Source organism: Canis aureus, chromosome 8 (assembly GCF_053574225.1).
Source record: "Canis aureus isolate CA01 chromosome 8, VMU_Caureus_v.1.0, whole genome shotgun sequence".
Classification (NCBI taxonomy): Eukaryota; Metazoa; Chordata; class Mammalia; order Carnivora; family Canidae; genus Canis; species Canis aureus.
The window spans coordinates 8,279,534-8,299,486 of NC_135618.1; the positions used below are offsets into that span (position 1 = coordinate 8,279,534).

At 50.4% G+C, this 19,953-nt stretch overlaps 1 protein-coding gene across 3 annotated transcripts in view; it reads left to right on the forward strand.

Annotated features, from left to right (window-relative positions):
- The window catches only part of AK5 (adenylate kinase 5), a 235,997-nt gene that overhangs the window by 207,629 nt on the left and 8,415 nt on the right, over nt 1–19,953 (forward strand). For all 3 annotated transcript variants that reach the window (XM_077905099.1, XM_077905097.1, XM_077905098.1), the window contains one exon: nt 9,244–9,432. In XM_077905099.1, the coding sequence (XP_077761225.1) occupies nt 9,244–9,432 (189 nt within the window). The remainder of the gene's footprint in view (nt 1–9,243; nt 9,433–19,953) is intronic.

Sequence of the window (19,953 nt, forward strand, 5' to 3'; positions counted from 1 at the left end):
CCGGCAAGGGAACTGATGCTGGACAGGCAGAGGCAAATGTGCGCCCAGCTCCAACCTCCCACCGTCCCGCCTCCCCGAGGCCCTGGTCTCCCAGTGAAGCAGGTGGGGCAGGGCCACTCCCAGGGGAACTGTGGTAAGTAAAATGCCTCAGAACTGTCCTTTTTTTTTTTTTTTAAGATTTTATTTATTTATTCATAAGAGACACAGAAAGAGAGAGAGTCAGAGTCAGAGACACAGGCAGAGGGAGAAGCAGGCTCCATGCAGGGAGCCCGACGTGGGACTCGATCCTGGGTCTCCAGGATCACACCCTGGGCCAAAGGCGGCGCTAAACCGCTGCGCCACCCGGGCTGCCCCAGAACTGTCCTTGATCGGACCTGCTCTGGGCTCACTCCTGCCTGGGCTACACGATGTACACGCATTTATCTCCCAAGTCCAAGCAAGCGGGAGACGACTGTCCCCACTTACTAAACAAAGACTCCAGAGCTTACAAGAATTAAAATTTACCTAGCTGTCTCTTTAGTTCTAAAACATTTTCGTATTTCATTTCATATATATTTAATAACCTTTTTAGACAGAGAGAGGAGGTATTTTCTTCCTCCTGTTAGAGCCGGTGGATTCAGCCCACAGAGATTACATGACTTGCCCACAGTCGTGGGGCTGGAAAGTGACAACTGCTGGTAGGACGAAGATTTGGGGTCCCGACTCCATCCGACTCTAACACGGCAGTGTTGATCAAAGTGAGTGGGACTTGTGTGTCTCCTGGGGGTTAGTCTGACCTTCAGAGCCTGTTCGACTGAACTTCCTTAAGCTAGTACCTGACCACCCAAAGGCCGATTGCTCACCTTCCCCTGCATTTCCCACTAGCAACCAGAGTCAGAGAAAAGAAAGCCTGGCCTAGTTGGCAAGAGTGGGATGAGCCCACGGGGCGCTTCCTCAGCCCCAGAGCCTCCATCAGCAAGGTGGGAGGGGCAGAGCCTGTGACTGGTGGTTCCAGGCAGTTCTGGGTGGGGGGCACGCACAGCCAGTATTCTAATGAGCTTTCTCCCACAAAACAAACCACTTTAAGAGCTCAGACTTGAGTTTGATATAAATCAACGACTGTTTTCAAAAAATGGAATTGGGAAGATTGTTACACTTTTTTGAAAAAAATATCATGATAAATAAAATACATGTAACATAAAAGCTAACATCTTAACCACTTTTAAGTGCTCAGTTCAAGAGGGTTAAGTGTGTTCACATTGTGGTGCAACCAGTCTGAAGAAGTCTTCTTCCTGCAAAACTGAAACTCGACTCCCGTTAAACAACTCCCTGTCTCTCTCTCTGCTCGGCCCTCGGCCCTCAGCAAACACCATTCTACTTTATGTCCCTTTGAGTTTGACTACTCTAGGCACCTCTTATATGTGGATTTAGATGGATTTGTCCTTTTGTGGCTGGCCTACTCCACTTAGCATCATGTCCTCAAGGATCATTTGTGTTGTAGCATGTGTTACAATTTCCTTCCCTTTTGAGGTTAAATAATATTTTGTTTATCCATTCATCCATGAACACTTACTTGGGTTGCTTCCACTCTTCAGCTATTGTAAATAATGCTGTGAACGTGGTTGTACAAATATCTCCTCAGGACTCTGCTTTCGACTCCTTCGGGCGTATGTACAGACGTGAAATTCCTGGAGCATCTGGTAATTCTATCACACACCACCTACCATAGCCACTGCGCCATTGTTCATTCCCACCAGCAGTGCACAAGGGTTCCAGTTTCTCTACATCTTCACCTGCTATTTGGGGGGGGAGGGGTTGACAGTAACCACCCTAATGGGCATGAGGTGACTTTTCATGGTGGTTTTGGTTTGCATTCTCCCAAAGATAAATGATGTGGAGCAACTGTTGTTGGGCATTTATATATCTTCTTTTAAGAAGAGATGTCTATTCACATCCCTTGCCCATTTTTGAATGAGGTTGTTTGGTTTCCTGTTGAGCTGTAGAAGTTATTTATATATTCTGGATATTAAACCCTTATCAGATATATGATTTGCTAATATTTTCTCCCTTTCTATATGTTGCCTTCTCATTCTGTCGATTGTGTCCTTTGATGCAGAGAATTTTTTTTATGATTTTATTTTTTAGGGACGCCTGGGTGGCTCAGTGGTTGAGCGTCTGCCTTTGGCTCAGGGTGTGATCCTGGGGTCCTGGGACCGAGTCTCACATCGGGCTCCCTGCATGGAGCCCACTTCTCCCTCTGCCTGTGTCTCTGCCTCTCCCTCTCTGTGTCTCTTGTGAATAAATAAATAAAATCTTTAAAAAATAAAAAAAAAATTTTTTTAAGATCTTTTAAATAAAAGATCTTAAATGCCCTCCCATCTTCCCCTCGGCCACAGTGATTGGTTCAGCGGTGGGCTCATGACCTAATCCAGGATAATGAAACACAACCCTGGGTCTTTTGCTAACCCTGTTGGAAAAGAGAAACACTTTCTGTGAGATCACTTACATGGTGAAGTATAAGCCTGGAATCCAAGAGATGGAGAAAGTCACACAACCGGTGAACAAATTTGAATACATGGATCCAACCTAGTGCGATCTTTTGTCTAAAAGATCTTTTTTAAGGTCTTTTAAATAAAAAGATTTTATTTTTTAGTGATCTCCACACTCACCATAGGGCTTGAACTCATACCGTGAAATCAAGAGTCGCATGCTCCACCGACTGAGCCAGACAGGCACTCCGATGCACAGAAGTTTTTTATTGTGATATAGTCTGATTTATCTGTTTTTGCTTTTGTTCCCTGTGTTTTAACATCATGTCCAAAAAGCCATTGCCAAATCCAATATCGTGAAGCTTTTCTCGTACGTTTTCTTTAAGGATTTTATCGTTTTAGTTCTTACATTTATGTCTTTAATTCATCTTGGCCAATTTTTGCATATGGTGCAAAGTTAGGGTCCAGTTTCATCCTTTTGCATGTGGATATCTGGTTTTCCCAACACCCATTTGTTGAAAAGATGTTTTTTCCCAGTTGTATGGTCTTCACATCCTTGTCAAAAATCATTTGACTACATATATGAGTTTATTTCGGGCTCTGTATTCTATTCCGTTGGTCTGTATGTCTGTCTTTATGCCAGTACCACACTGTTTCTATCACTGCGACTTTGTAATAAGTTTTTAAATGAGGAAGTGTGAGACCTCTGACTTTGTTTTACCTCTTCAGGATCTTTGAGATTCCATGTGAAATTCAGGAAGGGCATCTCTATTTCTGTGACCTTGGAGGATGCTAATGTCCCTTACTTAGGCCTTATGCAAGGAAACACATCTCACCTTCCAAAGCAAGCACTTGCTTTAAAACTGACCAGAAGAACAAAGATGCTACAAGTACACAGAATGAGCCGCTCTTGATTCATTTATGCCCCTGCAGGGACCCCATCGTTTGTAGAGCCCCTTCCAAATTACAGGCGAGTAATTAATTTCAAATTTGGCCAAGACAAATACAGACATCCGATTTTCTCCAGAGATGTAGAGCCACCAGCCAGGTTGGAAGCATAGCGAGTATTTCTCGTACACTAATCAGGCCCACAACTGTTTGAAGCCCATTCAGGCCTGAGAATGGTTTTAACCGGCCTTTCTGTGTCACAGAGACCAAAGTGCCTGAGGCACGGGACCATCTGCTGCAGAAAAACTCAGTTCAGTTCCTGAGGCTGACTTTCCTGCATACCTCTGGTTGAGTCCTCTGAGATGCAGGGTCTGTAAGGATTTGCTTGACTCCTGTGCATGACGTCACCAAAGACCACACTCAAACTAGTGTCCACAGCTTAAGAGTATGTCTGTGTGCAATTTCTCCGTTGCCATCCTATCTTCTATTCCCAGTGCTGGTTTAGGCCTCATAGAATTCATGATCTGTGCCTTCAAATCCAACGTGGTATATTGGGAGGATGGAAGGGTGTGTGTGTCTGTGTGTATGCACGCACGCTCGTGTGTTGGTGTGTGGAATATGAAGATGCAGTTGGAGTTTCTTTTTTTGTTAAGATTTTATTTATTTATTCATGAGAGACACAGGGAGGCAGAGACATAGGCAGAGGGAGAAGCAGGCTCCCTGAGGGGAGCCCGATGGGGGACTTGATGCTGGGACTCCGGGATCGTGGCCTCAGCCAAAGGCAGATGCTCAACCACTGAGCCCCTCAGGTGCCCCTGAGTTGAGGATTCTGACCATCATCTCCATTTCTCACTCCAGATGTGAACCACTGGGCACAGTGACTGGGTGTTAGCAGGCCTGTAGTCAAAGCTCTGCTGCACAACTCACTGGCAAGTCATTTAACTTTACATATGTCAGCTTCTTCCTCTACAAAACCGAGATTGAAAATGTCTACAGCAGTGCCTCTTGGGAAGACTGGATGGGGTCCTTGAAGAGAACCTGACACATTTACAAGCCTATATATATATATATATGATGTTCAATAAATTGTTACAGTCTTTTCCAAAATTATTCCTTTATTCTGACTATAGAAATAAAAATTATATAGCTATGAGACAATACAGAAAAGTATAGGGGCACCTGGGTGACTCAGTGGTTGAGCGTCTGCCATTGGCTCAGGGCGTGATCCTCATGGCCCCAGGATCAAGTCTTGCATCGGGCTCCCTGCATGGAGCCTGCTTCTCCCTCTGCCTGTATCTCTGCCTCTCTCTGTCTTTCATAAATAAATAAATAAAATCTTTTTAAAAAAATACAGGAAAGTATAAAACAAAGACTAATCACCCGGAGGTAGCCCGTATTAACATTGTGCTGTATATCCTTCCAGTCTTTGCTCCACCCTCTTTTATACAGATAATATCATACGGAATACATAAGTAACAGAATAATCACTGTTATTTTTTGAGCCCTTAAAATATGCCGGGAGTTGAACTCGATGCCTTACCTATGTCATTTTATTAATCTTCATAATCCTATTCAGTAGGTACTGTTGTTTCCCCTTCGTAGGGTTATCATCATCTCCAGGAGGGCTGCGTGCCCAGCCTCGCTCTCTAGTGTGAAACTGAAGTGCTTTCCTGTTTTAACCCAACCTTTTGCTCCCACAACAGCCAAACTAAACAGATATTAACAGAAACAAAATGCATGCGCTTGCTCTTGGCTTTGCCCTCTCAGGAGGCTCTTAGCTGAAATTGTGCCCTTAGCCTGATTATGCAGATAATTTTCCTGGCCGTGTGAATGGTGCCATTCCGTCCCTCGGCCTACTCTTACCTACCTCGCAACACCTCCATCTACAGAATAAGTGATTCTGATTTTTCAGAATGAGCTCTTAGCAAAAAAAAAATAATAATAATAAGTTATGAATCTGACCAGAGGACTTCCTCGTGGGTGTGATCCAGTTGCCTGGAATCGTGAGGAGCCTTAGGGACCACCTTGGGATTCTCCTCTTGACATCTTCTGCCCTCTTCATCTGACATCCAGTTTGTTGTAGAGCTTCGAGCCGTGTCATGTCAGCATGGGGGCAAAAGTTACGGTGGCAGCGGGGTGGTCATAGTATGATTAGGGCTGTATGTTCAAGAATGCGGGGATGACCCCGATACCCCTCCTCTAGTGAGGTGCCCTGAGGGGATATATCTCCAGGGTGAGAGCAAATGGGAACTAGGCAAGCCTCTGTATTGTCGACCAGGACCCCTTAGCTCCCAGTGCAGGGGAACCAGGAAACAGCTGGAGCGTGTGTCCTAGGCTAAAAGCCTGGGTGGGGCCTCTGGCTCTTCCTAAACCCCAATCTGACCAACAGAGGCTTTTACAATTCAAAGGGATGAGCAGATTGCCAGGCTCACATCTATGTAGTGCTTAAAAGGGGCCAGGCACTTGACATCTATTAACTCATTTTATCCTGGCAATCGTCCTATTGAGGTAGAAACTATTGTTAGCCTCATTTTGAAATGAGGGGAATGAGGCACGCAGGAAGAACAAGACAGCTCTTCTTCTCAACAAAAGAGAGTTTCTGGGTGGCATGCCCCTGCCCACTGGTAAACAGGGCCTAACCGGTCTTAACCAGAAGAAAACTAAGGTGGAGGTCAGAGGTGAGCAGGGCAAACTCCTCCTCCCGCTCCACCTGCTAAAACCACTAAGCAGAGCCCTTACCACATTCCCTCTCCGCTGGGCTGAGTGCTCCTCCCAGTTAGAGCCCAACAGGTGGCGCTGGGCTGAGTGTTCCTCCCAGTTAGAGCCCAACAGGTGGTGTTGGGCTGAGTGCTCCTCCCAGTTAGAGCCCAACAGGTGGTGTTGGGCTGAGTGCTCCTCCCAGTTAGAGCCCAACAGGTGGCAAGGGCCAGCCTCCTCGAAATGCAATGGCCTCTGACCCCACCCATGGTCTTGCCCTCCCCTCCTGGCCCCGTTTGGCCCAGCAGGCATCTGGCCTGAGCCCCATTCTGAGGGAGAAGTCCACGAGGGTGAAGTCACCGGGCTTCGGAGCCACACACAGCTGGCTCAGGACTGTCATTAACTAGTCCTCCGTGGCTTTGGGCGGGTTAACCTCCCTGAGCCTCCACTTCCTCCTACCCAGAGGAGACTTAATACCCCACCCCCGCAGAGGGCTCAAAGGGTTAAAGGGGTGGCCTCCTGAAATGTTGTTTGCTTGCGGAACCAGCCACCCCTACGGGGCCCTTGTGCCCGAAGGCTATGAAGACCCCAGCTCCCAGTGGGAGAATGCCAGGGACACCGGCAGGGTGATGCTGGGGGCAAGGGGTGGCGCCCAGGTCTCTGATTCACTCAGATGAGGGCAGGGTGCCCTTCGGGTCACGTGGTGTTGAAGGTTAACCACAGTCTAACGAAAAAGCGGCAGAGCTGGCACGGAGAGCCACTCCTAGGACTTCCTATTTTCTTTTCTTTTCTTTTTTTTAAGATTTTTTATTTATTTACTTAAGGGAGAGACAGCACAAGCAGGCAGAGGGACAGAGGGAGAAGGCGGGTCTCCCTGGGCCAGGAGCCCCGTGTGGGGCTCGATCCCAGGACCCGGAGGTCATGACCTGAGTCGAAGGCAGCCCCAGGGCGCCCCTCCAGAGGACTTCCTAAGGCCGGAAATCTAGACCAAGGTGTTTCTGGAAAACGATCAAATAGTATTTCATTCAGAGAGCTCAAAGAATCTTGGGGACTAGGAGCACGGTGCAGGCCACTTCCGGCGGGACTGCCTGGCGGCTGGTCACAGTTTAGGCGCGAGGGAGCGGGCGAGGCAGGAGGCCAAACCCCCTCGTGTGGGAAGTGGCTGCACCGAGCAGCTGTTCAAACTCTGAGCCCGTGAATAAGTGCCCGGGGGGCTTCTTCCGGGCGGGCCAGGCCTGGGCCTGAAGCGGCCTTCGGCACCTCTGGGCACCTCAGCCTCCGGAGGCGCCGGGCCTGCCCTTACGTCGGGCCGGGGCTCCTGACCTGCTCCTGCTCGGGACCGTCCCCTCCGTCTGTACCTGAAGGCGTCCCTTCAGGCCCCCACAGTGGCCTCAGGACTCCCGGGAGGAGGGAGGTGGCTGGAGTCGCGGCGCAGGCCCGCTCCCCGGAGCCAGCCGCTCCCGAGCCCGCCCTCTGCTGGCGGGCGCCGGTCAGCCTCCTCCAGACCAGGCCTGCCGGGAGCCTTCTGACTCCAGAGGTTTAGCTCACGCTAACAGATTTTGGAGAATCTTCTCTTTTTCTTTTTTTTAAGATTTTATTCATCTATTCATGAGAGACACAGAGAGAGAGAGAGAGAGAGAGAGAGGCAGAGACACAGGCAGAGGGAGAAGCAGGCTCCATGCAGGGAGCCTGACGAGGGACTCGATCCGGGGACCCCGGGGTCACGCCCTGGGCCGAAGGAAGGCGCTCAACCACTGAGCCACCCGGGCGTCCCTGGGGAATTGTTTCCACCGTGTGCCTTCAAGTACATCCCGTAAAGGGGGTAGATGGATGTTTGATCCACACTTCCTAGCAACTTACTGTCCTGTGTGGCCTACTACATGCAAGACTTGGGGCCAGGAATCCTGTACCCCCCGAACCCTGCACGAATTGCGGCCTCCTAGAAATAGGCCTAGGAGTTAATACCGACTGAGTACCATGTGCCGAGCAACGTCCTTACATTGTTTTATTTCATTTTATTTAATCCTTACAGCGATCTGTGATCATCCTCATTGTACAAATGAGAAAATTAGGGACACCTGACTGGCTCAGCTGGTAGAGCATGAGACACAGCCTCAGGGGTGTGAGTTCAAGCCCCACATTGGGCACGAAGACTACTTTAAAAAAAAAAAAAGAAAGAAAGAAAATTGGGCTGCAGAGACATTGAGTGATACTTTCCGTTAATGGTGGCGTCAGGTAGCTTAAAATTACAATTTGTTATTTTCTCTGATAAGGCTCTGGGGTCTGATGGGCTTGGCTGGCTGGTTCTCGCTTGAAGTCCGTTGTATAGTTGCCTTTATACAGTCAGAGAGTGGCTCAGGCTAGTGCACGTATCCAGAGCCCGGGGTTGGGGTGTCTAAAACAGTCAAGAGCTGGCCCGGCATCTCTGTTTGCAAGGCCTCTCCGCGTGGCTTGGGCTTCTTCCTCTTGGCTCCATGGTCAGAAGAGTCGGACATCTTCGATGACAGTCGACCAGGCCCAAACTGCAAAATTTCTTACGATCTTGCTTCTAAAAGCATACGGCGTCGTTTCCATTATATTCTTTGTACCCAAGTGGTTACAGGTCAGCTCAGGTTCCAGGAGGTGGAGCTATGGGCCCTGTGTCTCAGCGGGGCAAGACCTTGAAGTCCACCAAGGGCAGGAATTGATGGAGACCACCTTAGAGAGAAGTCACCACACCTTAAGCAGCCTGACTCCGAGCCCTGAGCATTCAACCCTTATGCTTCACTGACCCCACATCACACAGACACGGTCACCCCGGGCTCCTAGTGGTTGTGCAGGATAGAACCGGTACAAAGAAGGAAGTGATCAGCTCTGCCTCAGTAGGTAGGGGAGGTTTCCCAGAGGAGACACACCTACGCGTACACACAGCTATGTCCCCTTAGTATGGAGGACAGATTGTGACTGCCCTGGGCAGCATACTCTGTGATCCCTACACATTGTGAGGTGACCAAAGCTGAGGCAGCACGTGGAAAGCCACTGATGTGGAAAACAGGAGCCGTGAAATCCAGTCTCGACCCTGCCACAGTGTAGTTTGAGGACCTTGAGAGGAACCAGAAGGCCAGGAAAGGAGAGAACTAGGGGTCCCAGGTTTCTCCAGACCATCATGGGGTGGAATTTCTGACCATATTGTACTCCTCCGCACCCCTAGATTGGAGACCCGCACTTGGTGATCTGTATGGACTGCTCAGCAGACACCATGACCAACCGCCTTCTCCAGAGGAGCCAGGGCAGCCCTTCCGTGGAAGACACCACCACCATCGCCAAGCGCCTTGAAACCTACTACCGAGCGTCCATCCCTGTGATTGCCTATTACGAGACGAAAACACAGCTACATAAGGTGAAACTTTTCATTTCCCTCCTCCAAAATGAGACAGTTACCCTTTTATTTTCCCAGAAAAGAGGGAGGGAAAAATGGGAATTTTGGGTCAAGGGATCTGGGAATTAGAGCTGCATACAGCTGCACAGTTTCACCTTTGTATAAATCAAAATTAAATACCCGTCATCATATAGACCATAGAAAGTTGGTCACAGAATTTTCACAGAGTCTGATATAGTTGCTTAAAACAATTCCTTTTGCCAAAATAGAGACGGCGGGGGGCGGGGGGAGGGAAAGAGGGAGGCACGGATAAGGCTGAAGTTCTGCCTTCTAGGCCTTTGCTGAACAGGATGACTCAGAAGCCCCTGCTAGATTTGAGGTTCAGTGACTTGAACTTCTAGATTTTTTATGTAGTTCGTAACGGGCACTTGGATTTCTGACAGTAACTGTTAGTGGGAAGAGCAGCACGCAGGGCCAGGAGCGCAGGTTGGTCGGTGCAGCAGTGAAGAGGCTGTGGGGAAACAGGCGGCGTCAACCTAAGGATCACCCGTGAGATTCCCTGATGAATCACCATTAATTTCATGGATTTGGGGAGCCCATGTCCCAGTCCCGCCCAACCATTCATCTAATCAACATGAATGAAGCCCCTCCGGTGGGCCATCCCCTGCCCTAGTAGTGTAGATGCGGATCCTAGATGCGGTTCTTGCCTCCTGGAACTTCAGGTTTGGGGCGGGGAGGTAGACAAAGCTCTGATGGCTGTGTGGGGTCCAAGCAAGCAGAGAGTGAGCTCCAGGGGCCCTTTAGCCAGTCTGAGGTGGGGAGGAAAAGCATTGGGAAGGCCACTGGTCGACAACCAAGCTGAGCCTCAGAGGGAATTGATGGAAAGAGTCAGGAGGAACAAGGAACTCAGCTCGGCTAGGACGCCAGGTGCCCAGGAAAAGAGGGACAAGGGCTGGGGATGGAGGGGGAGGCACAGACCAGATCGAGATGGACCTGATGCAGAAGCAAGGTTGATGGGCGGGAGGGGAGAGGGGCAGGCAGTCAGGGGTGAAGGAGGAGTGCTCAGGCCATCAGCCTTTGGGGAATGGACCCCAGAAGGCTAGGCTGGGAGAGCACTCCCTGGGGGCTGGGCCCCAAAGCGCAGGGGAGAGCATTAGCCCCTCCTGTCTGCGGGTCCCAGGCAGTGGAGACGAGGCCTCGATCAGTACATAACAAACTTGTCTCCAGGCAGCTACATCATCCATTCCTTGGCAGAGGCCACGGATGATGAATGCTCTGCTTCTACACCTGTTAGTGGTCCATTTTCCCAGAATCCCAAGAACTTAGCCCTGGGAGTTGGAGTCTGAAAGGTGCCCCTTGACTTAACGCAGGGCCATCAAGGTCATGGCCCGAGAGCCACAGTCTCCCTGCCCAGGGCAGGCGTCACGGATCCGCTCTGTCCTGCGGCCTCTGAGCAAATGACAGGACTTGGCCTGCAAGAGGAAACCCATGTGCTGCACCTTGTGTCACGTATGGTTGCCACATAAAACAAAAACTTACATTCAAGACAAGGCAAAAAAAAGAAAGAAAGAAAAAAGAAAAAAGGACATGATGTAAGAGCAGGGTCTTAAGACTCCAGGGCAGCAAAAGCCTGTATAAGATTAGCGATTTCCACCCTCTGTGCAGCCCGGACCGCATAGGAAAACCACCCGGCTAGGAGGGATCCCTTCCACTTTCGACTCCTAGAGGTGAAAAAGTCCCTGAGTAATTCAGAGTTTAACCACTTGGAGAGTCAGAAAAATCCCTTTCCTCTCCGTCAGGTGTCATTCCAGCCGAAGTTCCCCATACTCATGTGGACACAGGACTGATGGAGTCCTCAGATCAATCTGAGTTCTGGAATCCTCCTTAGAGATTCCTGAATGAGTGGAAGATGAAGTTTCCAGTTCCATTCGACTCCTCTCGTCAGCTCTCCCTGCGTGTCGGAGATGCTGGCAGCTGGGTCCGTGTGAGGGAGTATTTAGGATCTGCTGAGCAAGTATGCAAGAGGGCCCTGGCCCTGACTCTGGAGCAGGGTGGCTCCAGCCCCCAGGACTCCCAGGGGAAGTGCCTCTGCCCCTACAGGATGGACGGGATGGACGAGCTCCCTCCCCAGCCCTGCTGCAGACAGCAAGGGCCCTCTGAGGACTGGGTGCAGGGCGGTGAGACCCGCTTGCAGGTGCCCGGCAGGGTTTGCCAGCAGCTGGGCTACAGAGGTGGGGACTGCAGGAGGAGCAGGGGAAGGCGACAGGTTGGGTTTTTTCCACTGGGGAAGGGGAAAGGCTCTGTCCCTTTCCGCTCCCTGGCCTCTGGGCTCCTGCCCCATCTTCCTGCAACAGCTTAATCTCCCCCCTGGATTCTAAGTGACAGTCTGTGGCTTGTCCCTGCGATGCTTTTTGGGTTGTTAGCACCTCCTCCCCGTCTGGTTGGCTTACTGAGCCCAAGGCAGGCCTGTGTGCCATCCAGGTGGGCCCCTGGAGCATTCAAGGAGTTTTCTTACAACGAGGTCGGGGTGGTGAGTGCACTCCCAAGATGCAAGCAAGACAAATCCATAGCTCAGCAAGATGATTTAGGTAGGAGTTAGAGCCGCATCATGGCCCAGCCCAGAAGAGAGCACCCTGCACAAGCGCTTCCTTCAGGCCTCAGGGCTGCCCAGTCAGCTAACACCCCTGCCTAGTGACAGGCAGCCCTTCTGGCCGCCAGCTAGCCAAAACTGTGCAATGAAACTTCAAACAAGGTAACAGAAGAGCAAAGCGGAACGGATACAGCCCCCACCTTAATCTTTGTGCCCTAATTATGCCATCATTATACAAAACAGAACCTCTTATAAACCATGGGAGAGAGGCGTATGTGATACAAATGGATCCCCTGACTTTCCTACTGTCTTCCCTCCCTCATAAAGGCAGCTTTGCTCTGCATCTGAGAAAGCGCTAGGACAGAACTCTTCTTCATTCCACTCTCTTCCCGCCCTGTGCTCAGGGCAGACATCATTAATCAACCGTGGCCCTGCTCTCCTACCCCGTCTGGACAGCTGCCTCGGAAACTTTCCCAACGTGGCAGTGTGATACCCACACCCAGCTCACTACCATCCACCCCTAGAAGGAAGCTTTTTTGCATCTTGAGTGAGAGAATTTTTTTTTTTTTTTACTGAAATGTAGTGTTTCAGGGTAAAAAGCATAGTAACTGGCCAAAGACCCCTGGCAGAGAAAACACTGTCGTGGGGACCAGGAGACCTGAGGCATAGTGGTGTGAAGGAGCTTTATGAATTTGGGTGGGTGACTTCACTGTGTGACCTCTCCCTTCATCATCCTAAACCAAGATGGGTGGACAAAGATCTCCTGGAATCCTCCAGGTCATCGCTATGATTGTTTGTTTTTGTTTTTTTTTTTTACAGATTTTATTTGAGAGACAGAGAACATGAGCAGGGAGGAGGGGCAGAGGGAGGGGGAGAAGTAGACACTCCGCTGAGCAGGGAGTCTGATGCGGGGGGCTCTGTCCCAGGACCCCAGAATCGTGAGCTGAGCCCAAGGTAGATGCTTAACTGACTGAGCCACCCAGGTGCCCCATGTAACTATGATTCTTGGGGAAAAAAAAATGTATATTATTTTCTAATCATAAAAGTAACATTATTTTAGAAAATACAGAAAGCTAGGCTCTTATGAGGTCTCATTACCACTCAGAGACACACGTTCTGGGGTATTTCCTCCAGAGCCCTAATCAATATAGGTAAGAGGCATCAACTCCAGCTGACCTAACGCGAAACACTAAACCTAATTATACGGCTGTGCGACCCACAGCAGGCCCAGGAAGGCCAGCAGGCCCACCAGGTCCCTCTTGCTTTGCACACATGCCTTCTTTTCTCATCCAGAATTTTCTTTCTCTGGCCCAGAAGCCAGAAGATGGCTACTTTGCAAATTCCACATCCACATGGAATTTAGAACAGCTCCAAATTCCAGACAGAAATGTTCTGACTGGCCTTGCTTTTTGCTCAGGATCTTGTCGCTGGTTCTGTCAACTCTGGCGGGGCACGTGGGGTCCCATGGGACTTTTTCATTTGTTCCGTGGGAGAAACCCCAGAAATAGCTACCTCAAGTGGTGTATAGAGAATTGTATAAATTAATAATTCAAGCTTCACTCTTTGCCAGGTATAAAAGTTAAGAAAAAGACACAAACTAGAAAATTTATGAGTATAAAGATAAGAATCTTCCACCCAAATTACTAATGAACGTCTTTGTTATATTTTCTTACGTTTGTTTTTTCCACCTGTCATACACTTCTTTATTCATGGTGTAATCAGCCCAGAAATGCCCCAGGCCATAGATGAAGGGGGCCTGGTGACAGATGGTAAACTCTCCCTGGGTTATTTATTAGTCTTAATTAATTTAAGAGAGAGAGAGAGAGGCCATTGACTCAGTAAACTCGCATTTCACAGATGCAGGAAGTCAAGTTCTGGGGCAACTCTGTTTGCTGTTGCAGAGGAGAAGGCGGTTTTGTTCGGCCATTCTTCCGCTGCAGTGTCCCAACTTCATAAATAGTTTAGCCATTTTTAGTAAGTTCTGAAATAGAGCAACACTCATTGTTGTTCTGGGTAGTCATCCAACCTGGCAGGAGACTTCCTGTGAACTGAGGGCGAAGGAAGGAGAAAGGCAGCCGCGGGCACTGCCAGGAAGGGAGTGGAAGCAGAAGGCCCCAGAGGGACAGACCTCACCCCTTGACCCCCCTTGGTGGGCTGGAGTCTAACACAAGTGAGGGAGAAGCTCAGATTGCCGTTATACCTTGAATGATCCATTCTGGATTCTTGACTTTGACTCTTCTTTCAGTTGACTAAAATAACTCCAACTAACTTTTAGTTGGGTTCTTCTGTGAGTTTCTGAAAATGCTGCTATCGTCGCTTTACACGCAAGTGACAGCTTCACTGGGTATCACATTTAGGTCATAACGGTTTTCGATCAGCATTCAGAAGACATTGCTCCGCTGCTTTGAAACATTTAGTGTTGGAAAAGACAGAGACACATTGGGAAGCCCACTTTTTTCAGCTGGTATCTTTAAAGATTTGGGGGTTGTTTTTGGTTTTTTGGTTGTTTTTTTTCCCCCCAATGTTTTCATGTCCTTCAAAACTTGTGTCCAGGTATTAGTCTGCTTTCACTGACTTGCACCTTTTTTTTTTTTTTTTTTTTTTAACTCAGGAGCGTTTTCTGTAATTGTTCTTTGATTGTTTTTTTAAGTACTTCTCTTCCTGTTTCTCTTCAGAATTCCTCAAAAAACATAAAATTCTTAGATCTCACTCTGTTCCTTGTTTTTTTTATTTTTAAGATTTTATTTATTTGAGAGAGAGAGAGAGCACAAGCAGGGGGAAGGAGCAGAGGGAGAGGGAGAAGCAGGCTCCCCACTGAGCAGGGAGCCCAGCCAACCAGGGCTCGATCCCAGGACCCCGAGATCGTGACCTGAGCCAAAGGCTTATGCGTAACTGACTAAGCCACCCAGGCGCCCCTCACCCTGTTCCTTCTATACTGCCTCTGTACAGAAGAGATATAAATGCAACCCAATATGTAATTTTAAGTTTTCTAGTAGCCACATTTTTAAAAAGTCGAAAGAAATGGGTAACACTGATTTTCCCAAGTCTTTGAAATCCGGGGCATTTTTCATGCCAACAGCATATCTCAGCTCAGAGAGGCCACACTCCCTGTGCTCAAGAGCAACATGTGGCAGCGAGGTCTGCACTGGAGGGCACAGTTCTGTATCTGTCACCCACTCCATGATTTTCACTTCTGTGCTCTTGACTTTCTAGGAAAAATCCCCAAATTTGCACCTTTCTGGTTCAGTCTTTACACTGTTGCTCCTGCTCCCTAGCTACCAGCACCGATCTCCACTGATCTGAACTCTCCTGTGTATTTTCTGTTGGCCCCAGTTCATTCTTTCCTTCGCACGCTGTTGCCTTTTCAGCAGGCCTGCTCTCATGTCATGACTGCCTGTTCTTGCTTCACAGCAACCACGTCTTCTTACATACGTACGGCTTAAACTAGCCATAGCAGACATTAGTCGTCCCTCCTGTGTGCTTTTAGAGCACCGTTTCGTTCTCCATCTTTCTATTTGTCGTGCTTTATTAAAATGACTTCTGCACATTTCTGTGGCTACCAAGAGAAGGAAATTCTTTTTTGTTGTTGTTTTAAGATTTTTTATTTATTTACTCATGAAAGACACAGAGAGAGGCAGAGACATAGGCAGGGGGAGAAGCAGGCTCCCTAGGGGAGCCCAACCTGAGCCACCCCGGCATCCCTGGGAAAGTGAATTCTGTAGTGGGAAGAATTATGTCCGTCTTGTTCACAGCCCATCCCCAGCATGTAACACAATGCCTGGCACAAGAAAAAAAAAGTGCTCAATAAATATTTTTTGTTGAGTAGTCAAAAAATTATATTTAAAATTTTTCTAGTTTCTGTGTGGTATGAGCATCAGAGATCTTCTTGCCTTCTGAATCCCTGTGGCGGTGCCCTGCCCTTTGCCTGTTTCTGTAGTTGTGTTTTCCCCAGAAGCCTGTTCTCTTAAGTTGACGCATCCTCTGTTCTGGTTGCCTACTGCTGTGTGACGAACTCCTCCAACACTTAGTGGCATAAGTCGACAGCTGTGACTTGGTGGTCGTGGCTCCTGTGCTCCAGGGGCTTGGAGAGATCATGGTGGGGTTGGAGGATCTGGGGCCTCTGCTGGCGTGACTCAGAGCGCCGGGGTCACCCGGCCAGGGCCGCGGTGTCCACAGAGGTGGTCCCCAGCCACACGTCTGGTGCCTGAGCCGGGCTGGCTTGGCTGCACCTCCCAAGCAGAGCACCCAGGGCAGCCTCTCCAGGTTGGCCTGCGCCTTCTCCTGCTTAGTTCCTGGGTTCAGAGGTAGTGCCCCAACGGGAGCCTCCAGGGAGCCACTGTTCCCGGTCACCAGGGCAGGCGCCCCAAGGCGTCTTCTGGCAGAGCCAGGAAACCACAGGGCATCCCTCCTGTCACCTGCTGCTGGGGCCACAACTGTCCCTCGGGCAGCCCAGGGTCAAGGAGAAGGAGAGTGTATTTCGCCTCTTGATGGGTGAGTAGCAAGGCCATATTCAGAAGAGGATGTGGGGTGGGAGATGCTGCTTCATCTCTCTTTGGAAACTGTAACCTGCTACATCCTTGGATTTAGGGTGGAGTGGAAGGGAATCCGCCGACCCCCAGGACGGGCAGGTGATCTTTAACCCCACTTTGTGTGCTCGAGCACTGGTGGCGTCCAGGACCGGGCCTTTTCTGGCGCTGGAAGGCCTGCTGGGGTGCATCTAGGAGGCTCCTGCCCAATGTGGGGGCTCAGGACTGAGGCGAGCTGAGCAGGGAACCCTGAGAGGCACTTGCTCCCGTGGCTTTTTCTGCTTCCCCTCCTGTGCCAGGATCAGTCCTTCCAGGTTGGGATGTGTTGCCCCCCCGCCCCCCACCTCCCAAGTCGTTCATTTGGTATAAGGTCTTTACTTAGAGTTAGAAAAGGATGGCCTGGTGGGGCTTAGAGACAAGCCAGCAGGATCGCTGCTAGCTTTCCTGGTTCTTTTCTTTTCTTTTCTTTTCTTTCTTTTCTTTTCTTTTCTTTTCTTTTTTCTTTTCTTTCTTTTTTAAGATTTTATTTATTTATTCATGAGAAACAGAGAGAGGTAGAGACACACAGGAGGAGGGAGAAGCAGGATCCTTGCAGGGAGCCCGATGTGGGAGTCAATCCTGGGTCTCAGGATCACACCCTGAGCCAAAGGCAGATGCCCAACCACTGAGCCCCCCTGGGCTGCCCTTCCTGGTCCTTTTCTAAATCAGGAGTAGATTATGGAATCTAATCCCCCTGCCAATAGGTAGCAATCCAATTTTTCAGAATTCCTGTGACCATTCACCTTTTTCTGGGTCTCCATGGGTATTTTGGTGGGAGGCTGGGTGAGACCTTATGAAGGGACCTCAGATCCTGGCCAGGTCCCAGCCCCAGGGGGCAGGGGCGGCAGGGGGGACAGTGTCTCTCCAGATGCTCTGGAGATCAGATGGGCAAAGGAGTAAAATGCATTAGTGGGTGATTCCGTGATCCTAGCTGTGTAAAAACTGTCAAGTGGTCATGTTGGTGGCTGGGATTAGATTTATTTCAAAGTTTTTTGTTTTGTTTTGTTTTTTTGTTTTTTTTTTTTTTGTTGTTGTTAGTAATGTGCCCATTCTAATAAGCAAAGAGTAAATGTATCTATATGTATGTGTGTGTATAAAACTATTAGCAGTGCTCACCTCCAGCCTCGCTTCCCTCCAATAACCAGTGTGAACAGTTTATTGTGTATCTTTCTACCTCCTCCCCCCACCCTCTTCCCTCTCCTGTCTCTTCCCCTCCTTTCTCGCACCTTCTCTTGCTCTCGCTCTTCCTCTTGACCAGTCCACCCTGTATAAACACACACAGAAGGAAGGTTCTGACTCCGTGAAGATCCTACTATCCTATACACAGTTCTCTGGCCGTCAGTACACATCACAGTGATGCTTTCCTTTTCCCTTTCTCTTTATTTAAAAAAATATATTTTATTTATTTACTAATGAGAGACACACACACAGAGAGAGAGAGGCAGAGACACAGGCAGAAGGAGAAGCAGGCCTCTCACAAGGAGCCTGATGTGGGATTCGATCCCAGGACTCGGGGTCACGCCCTGGGCCGAAGCCAGCCGCTCAACCACTGAGCCACCCAGGCGCCCAGAAGTCTTTCAAATTCAGAAGAGCTCGGGGATTTCCCAGTTCCTGGCTGCTGGGCCTCGCCTGTCACTGCCCCTCGCCGGCGGGTCTCGCTCCTCAGTGGGCGGGTGAAGCCTCCCCAGACTCAGCCCGAGCTGCCTGGGCCTGGAGGGGCCTGGAGGGGCCTGGAGGGGCCTGGAGAGGACCTGGAGGGACCTGGAGGGGCCTGGAGGGGACTGGAGGGGCCTGGAGAGGACCTGGAGGGGCCTGGAGGGACCTAGAGGGGCCTGGAGGGGCCTGGAGGGGCCTGGAGGGGACCTGGAGGGACCTGGAGGGGCCTGGAGGGGCCAGGAGGGACCTGGAGGGGCCTGAAGGGACCTGGAGGTGACTGGAGTTGCCTGGAGGGGCCAGGAGGGACCTGGAGGGGACTGGAGGAGCCTGGAGGGGACTGGAGGGACCTGGAGGGGCCTGGAGGGGCCTGGAGGGACCTGGAGGGACCTAGAGTCCGTCCTCCCCGCTGCAGCGCAGGAAGAAGCAAGGTGTCTGAAGGGGCAGGGCACATAAGGCGCCCTCGGCTTTGGGCCTCTCACTTGACAAATGAGGGGTGAGTCTTCCATCTGCCTCGGAGAGGCTTCAAGGACCCCCTTCTTTATGCCTCGCGCGAGGGGTCTTGCCGCCAGCACCGCGCCCTTCCTGGCGGTCAGGCCTGCCCCCAGATTCCCGCCAGGAGCTCCAGATCGCGGAGGACAGTCTTGCTCCCCCGTGGGCCTGTCGCGAGGAGTCGAGCTCACTGCGGGGCTGCTGTCCCAGAGCAGCAGGCCGGGAGGACTCGGGCCCTGGGGCTGGTCCTAGCGGCTGCTCTGGCTGCTCTGCTCCCGCCCGGGTCGCCCCTGCGCCGCTCAGGGCCCCAGGGCTTCGCTGCGCCTCACTCACCGCGGGGACCTGGCGGCAACGAAGTGGCGCTCTGTCCGCTGAGGCCCTCGACGCGGCAGATTTATGGGGCACCTGTAAGGTCCAAGCATGGTGCTTTCTTTTTTTTTTTTTTTTAAGGTTTTATTTATTTATTCATGAGAGACACAGAGGGAGGCAGAGACACAGGCAGAGGGAGAAGCAGGCTCCACGCAGGGAGCCCGATGTGGGACTCGATCCCAGGACCCCGGGATCACGCCCTGAGCCAAAGGCAGATGCTCAACCGCTGAGCCGCTCAGGCATCCCAGCGTGGTGCTTTCAATGGCAGGAACCCCAAGAGGCGGGAGACCCATGGACTGCAGCACGCAAGGCGGTAAACACAGTAGTAAGCGCACAGACTGTTCTGGCCTCCCGGAGCCGGGGCCCTGGAAAGGGAGGTAAAGGCTTCAGAGAAAAAGAGGGTATTGGAGCGGGTCCTAAAGGGGGGGGTATGGTTCATGGCAGGTGGAAGAGAGGGGGACAAGGGCATGACACGTGGAAGCGCCCAGTCACGTAACACACGGTGCCAAGCCGCGGCGGCTAGAGCCAAGAGCAAGGTGGAGGCAAGACTGCAGGACCGAGTCCGCTCGTTCATCCCTCCCCTCGTCAGCAAACCTGCTGGAGCAGCGTGCTCCGACAGAAATGGAATGTGGGCCACGCACATATAATTAAATATGTCCTAGGAGTTGCATTAACAAGAAAAAAGCAAAAAGAAACAAATGAATTTAATACTATATTTTCTTGAACCCAATGTGTCCTAAGTGTTAGGATGTCAACATGTCATCAATATAAAAATCATGAGATACTTGGAAGTATATTTTTGATATGTCTTCAATATCTGGTACATAAGCCTAACTCAATTCAGATGGTAAATTTTCATCAGAAATAGGACAT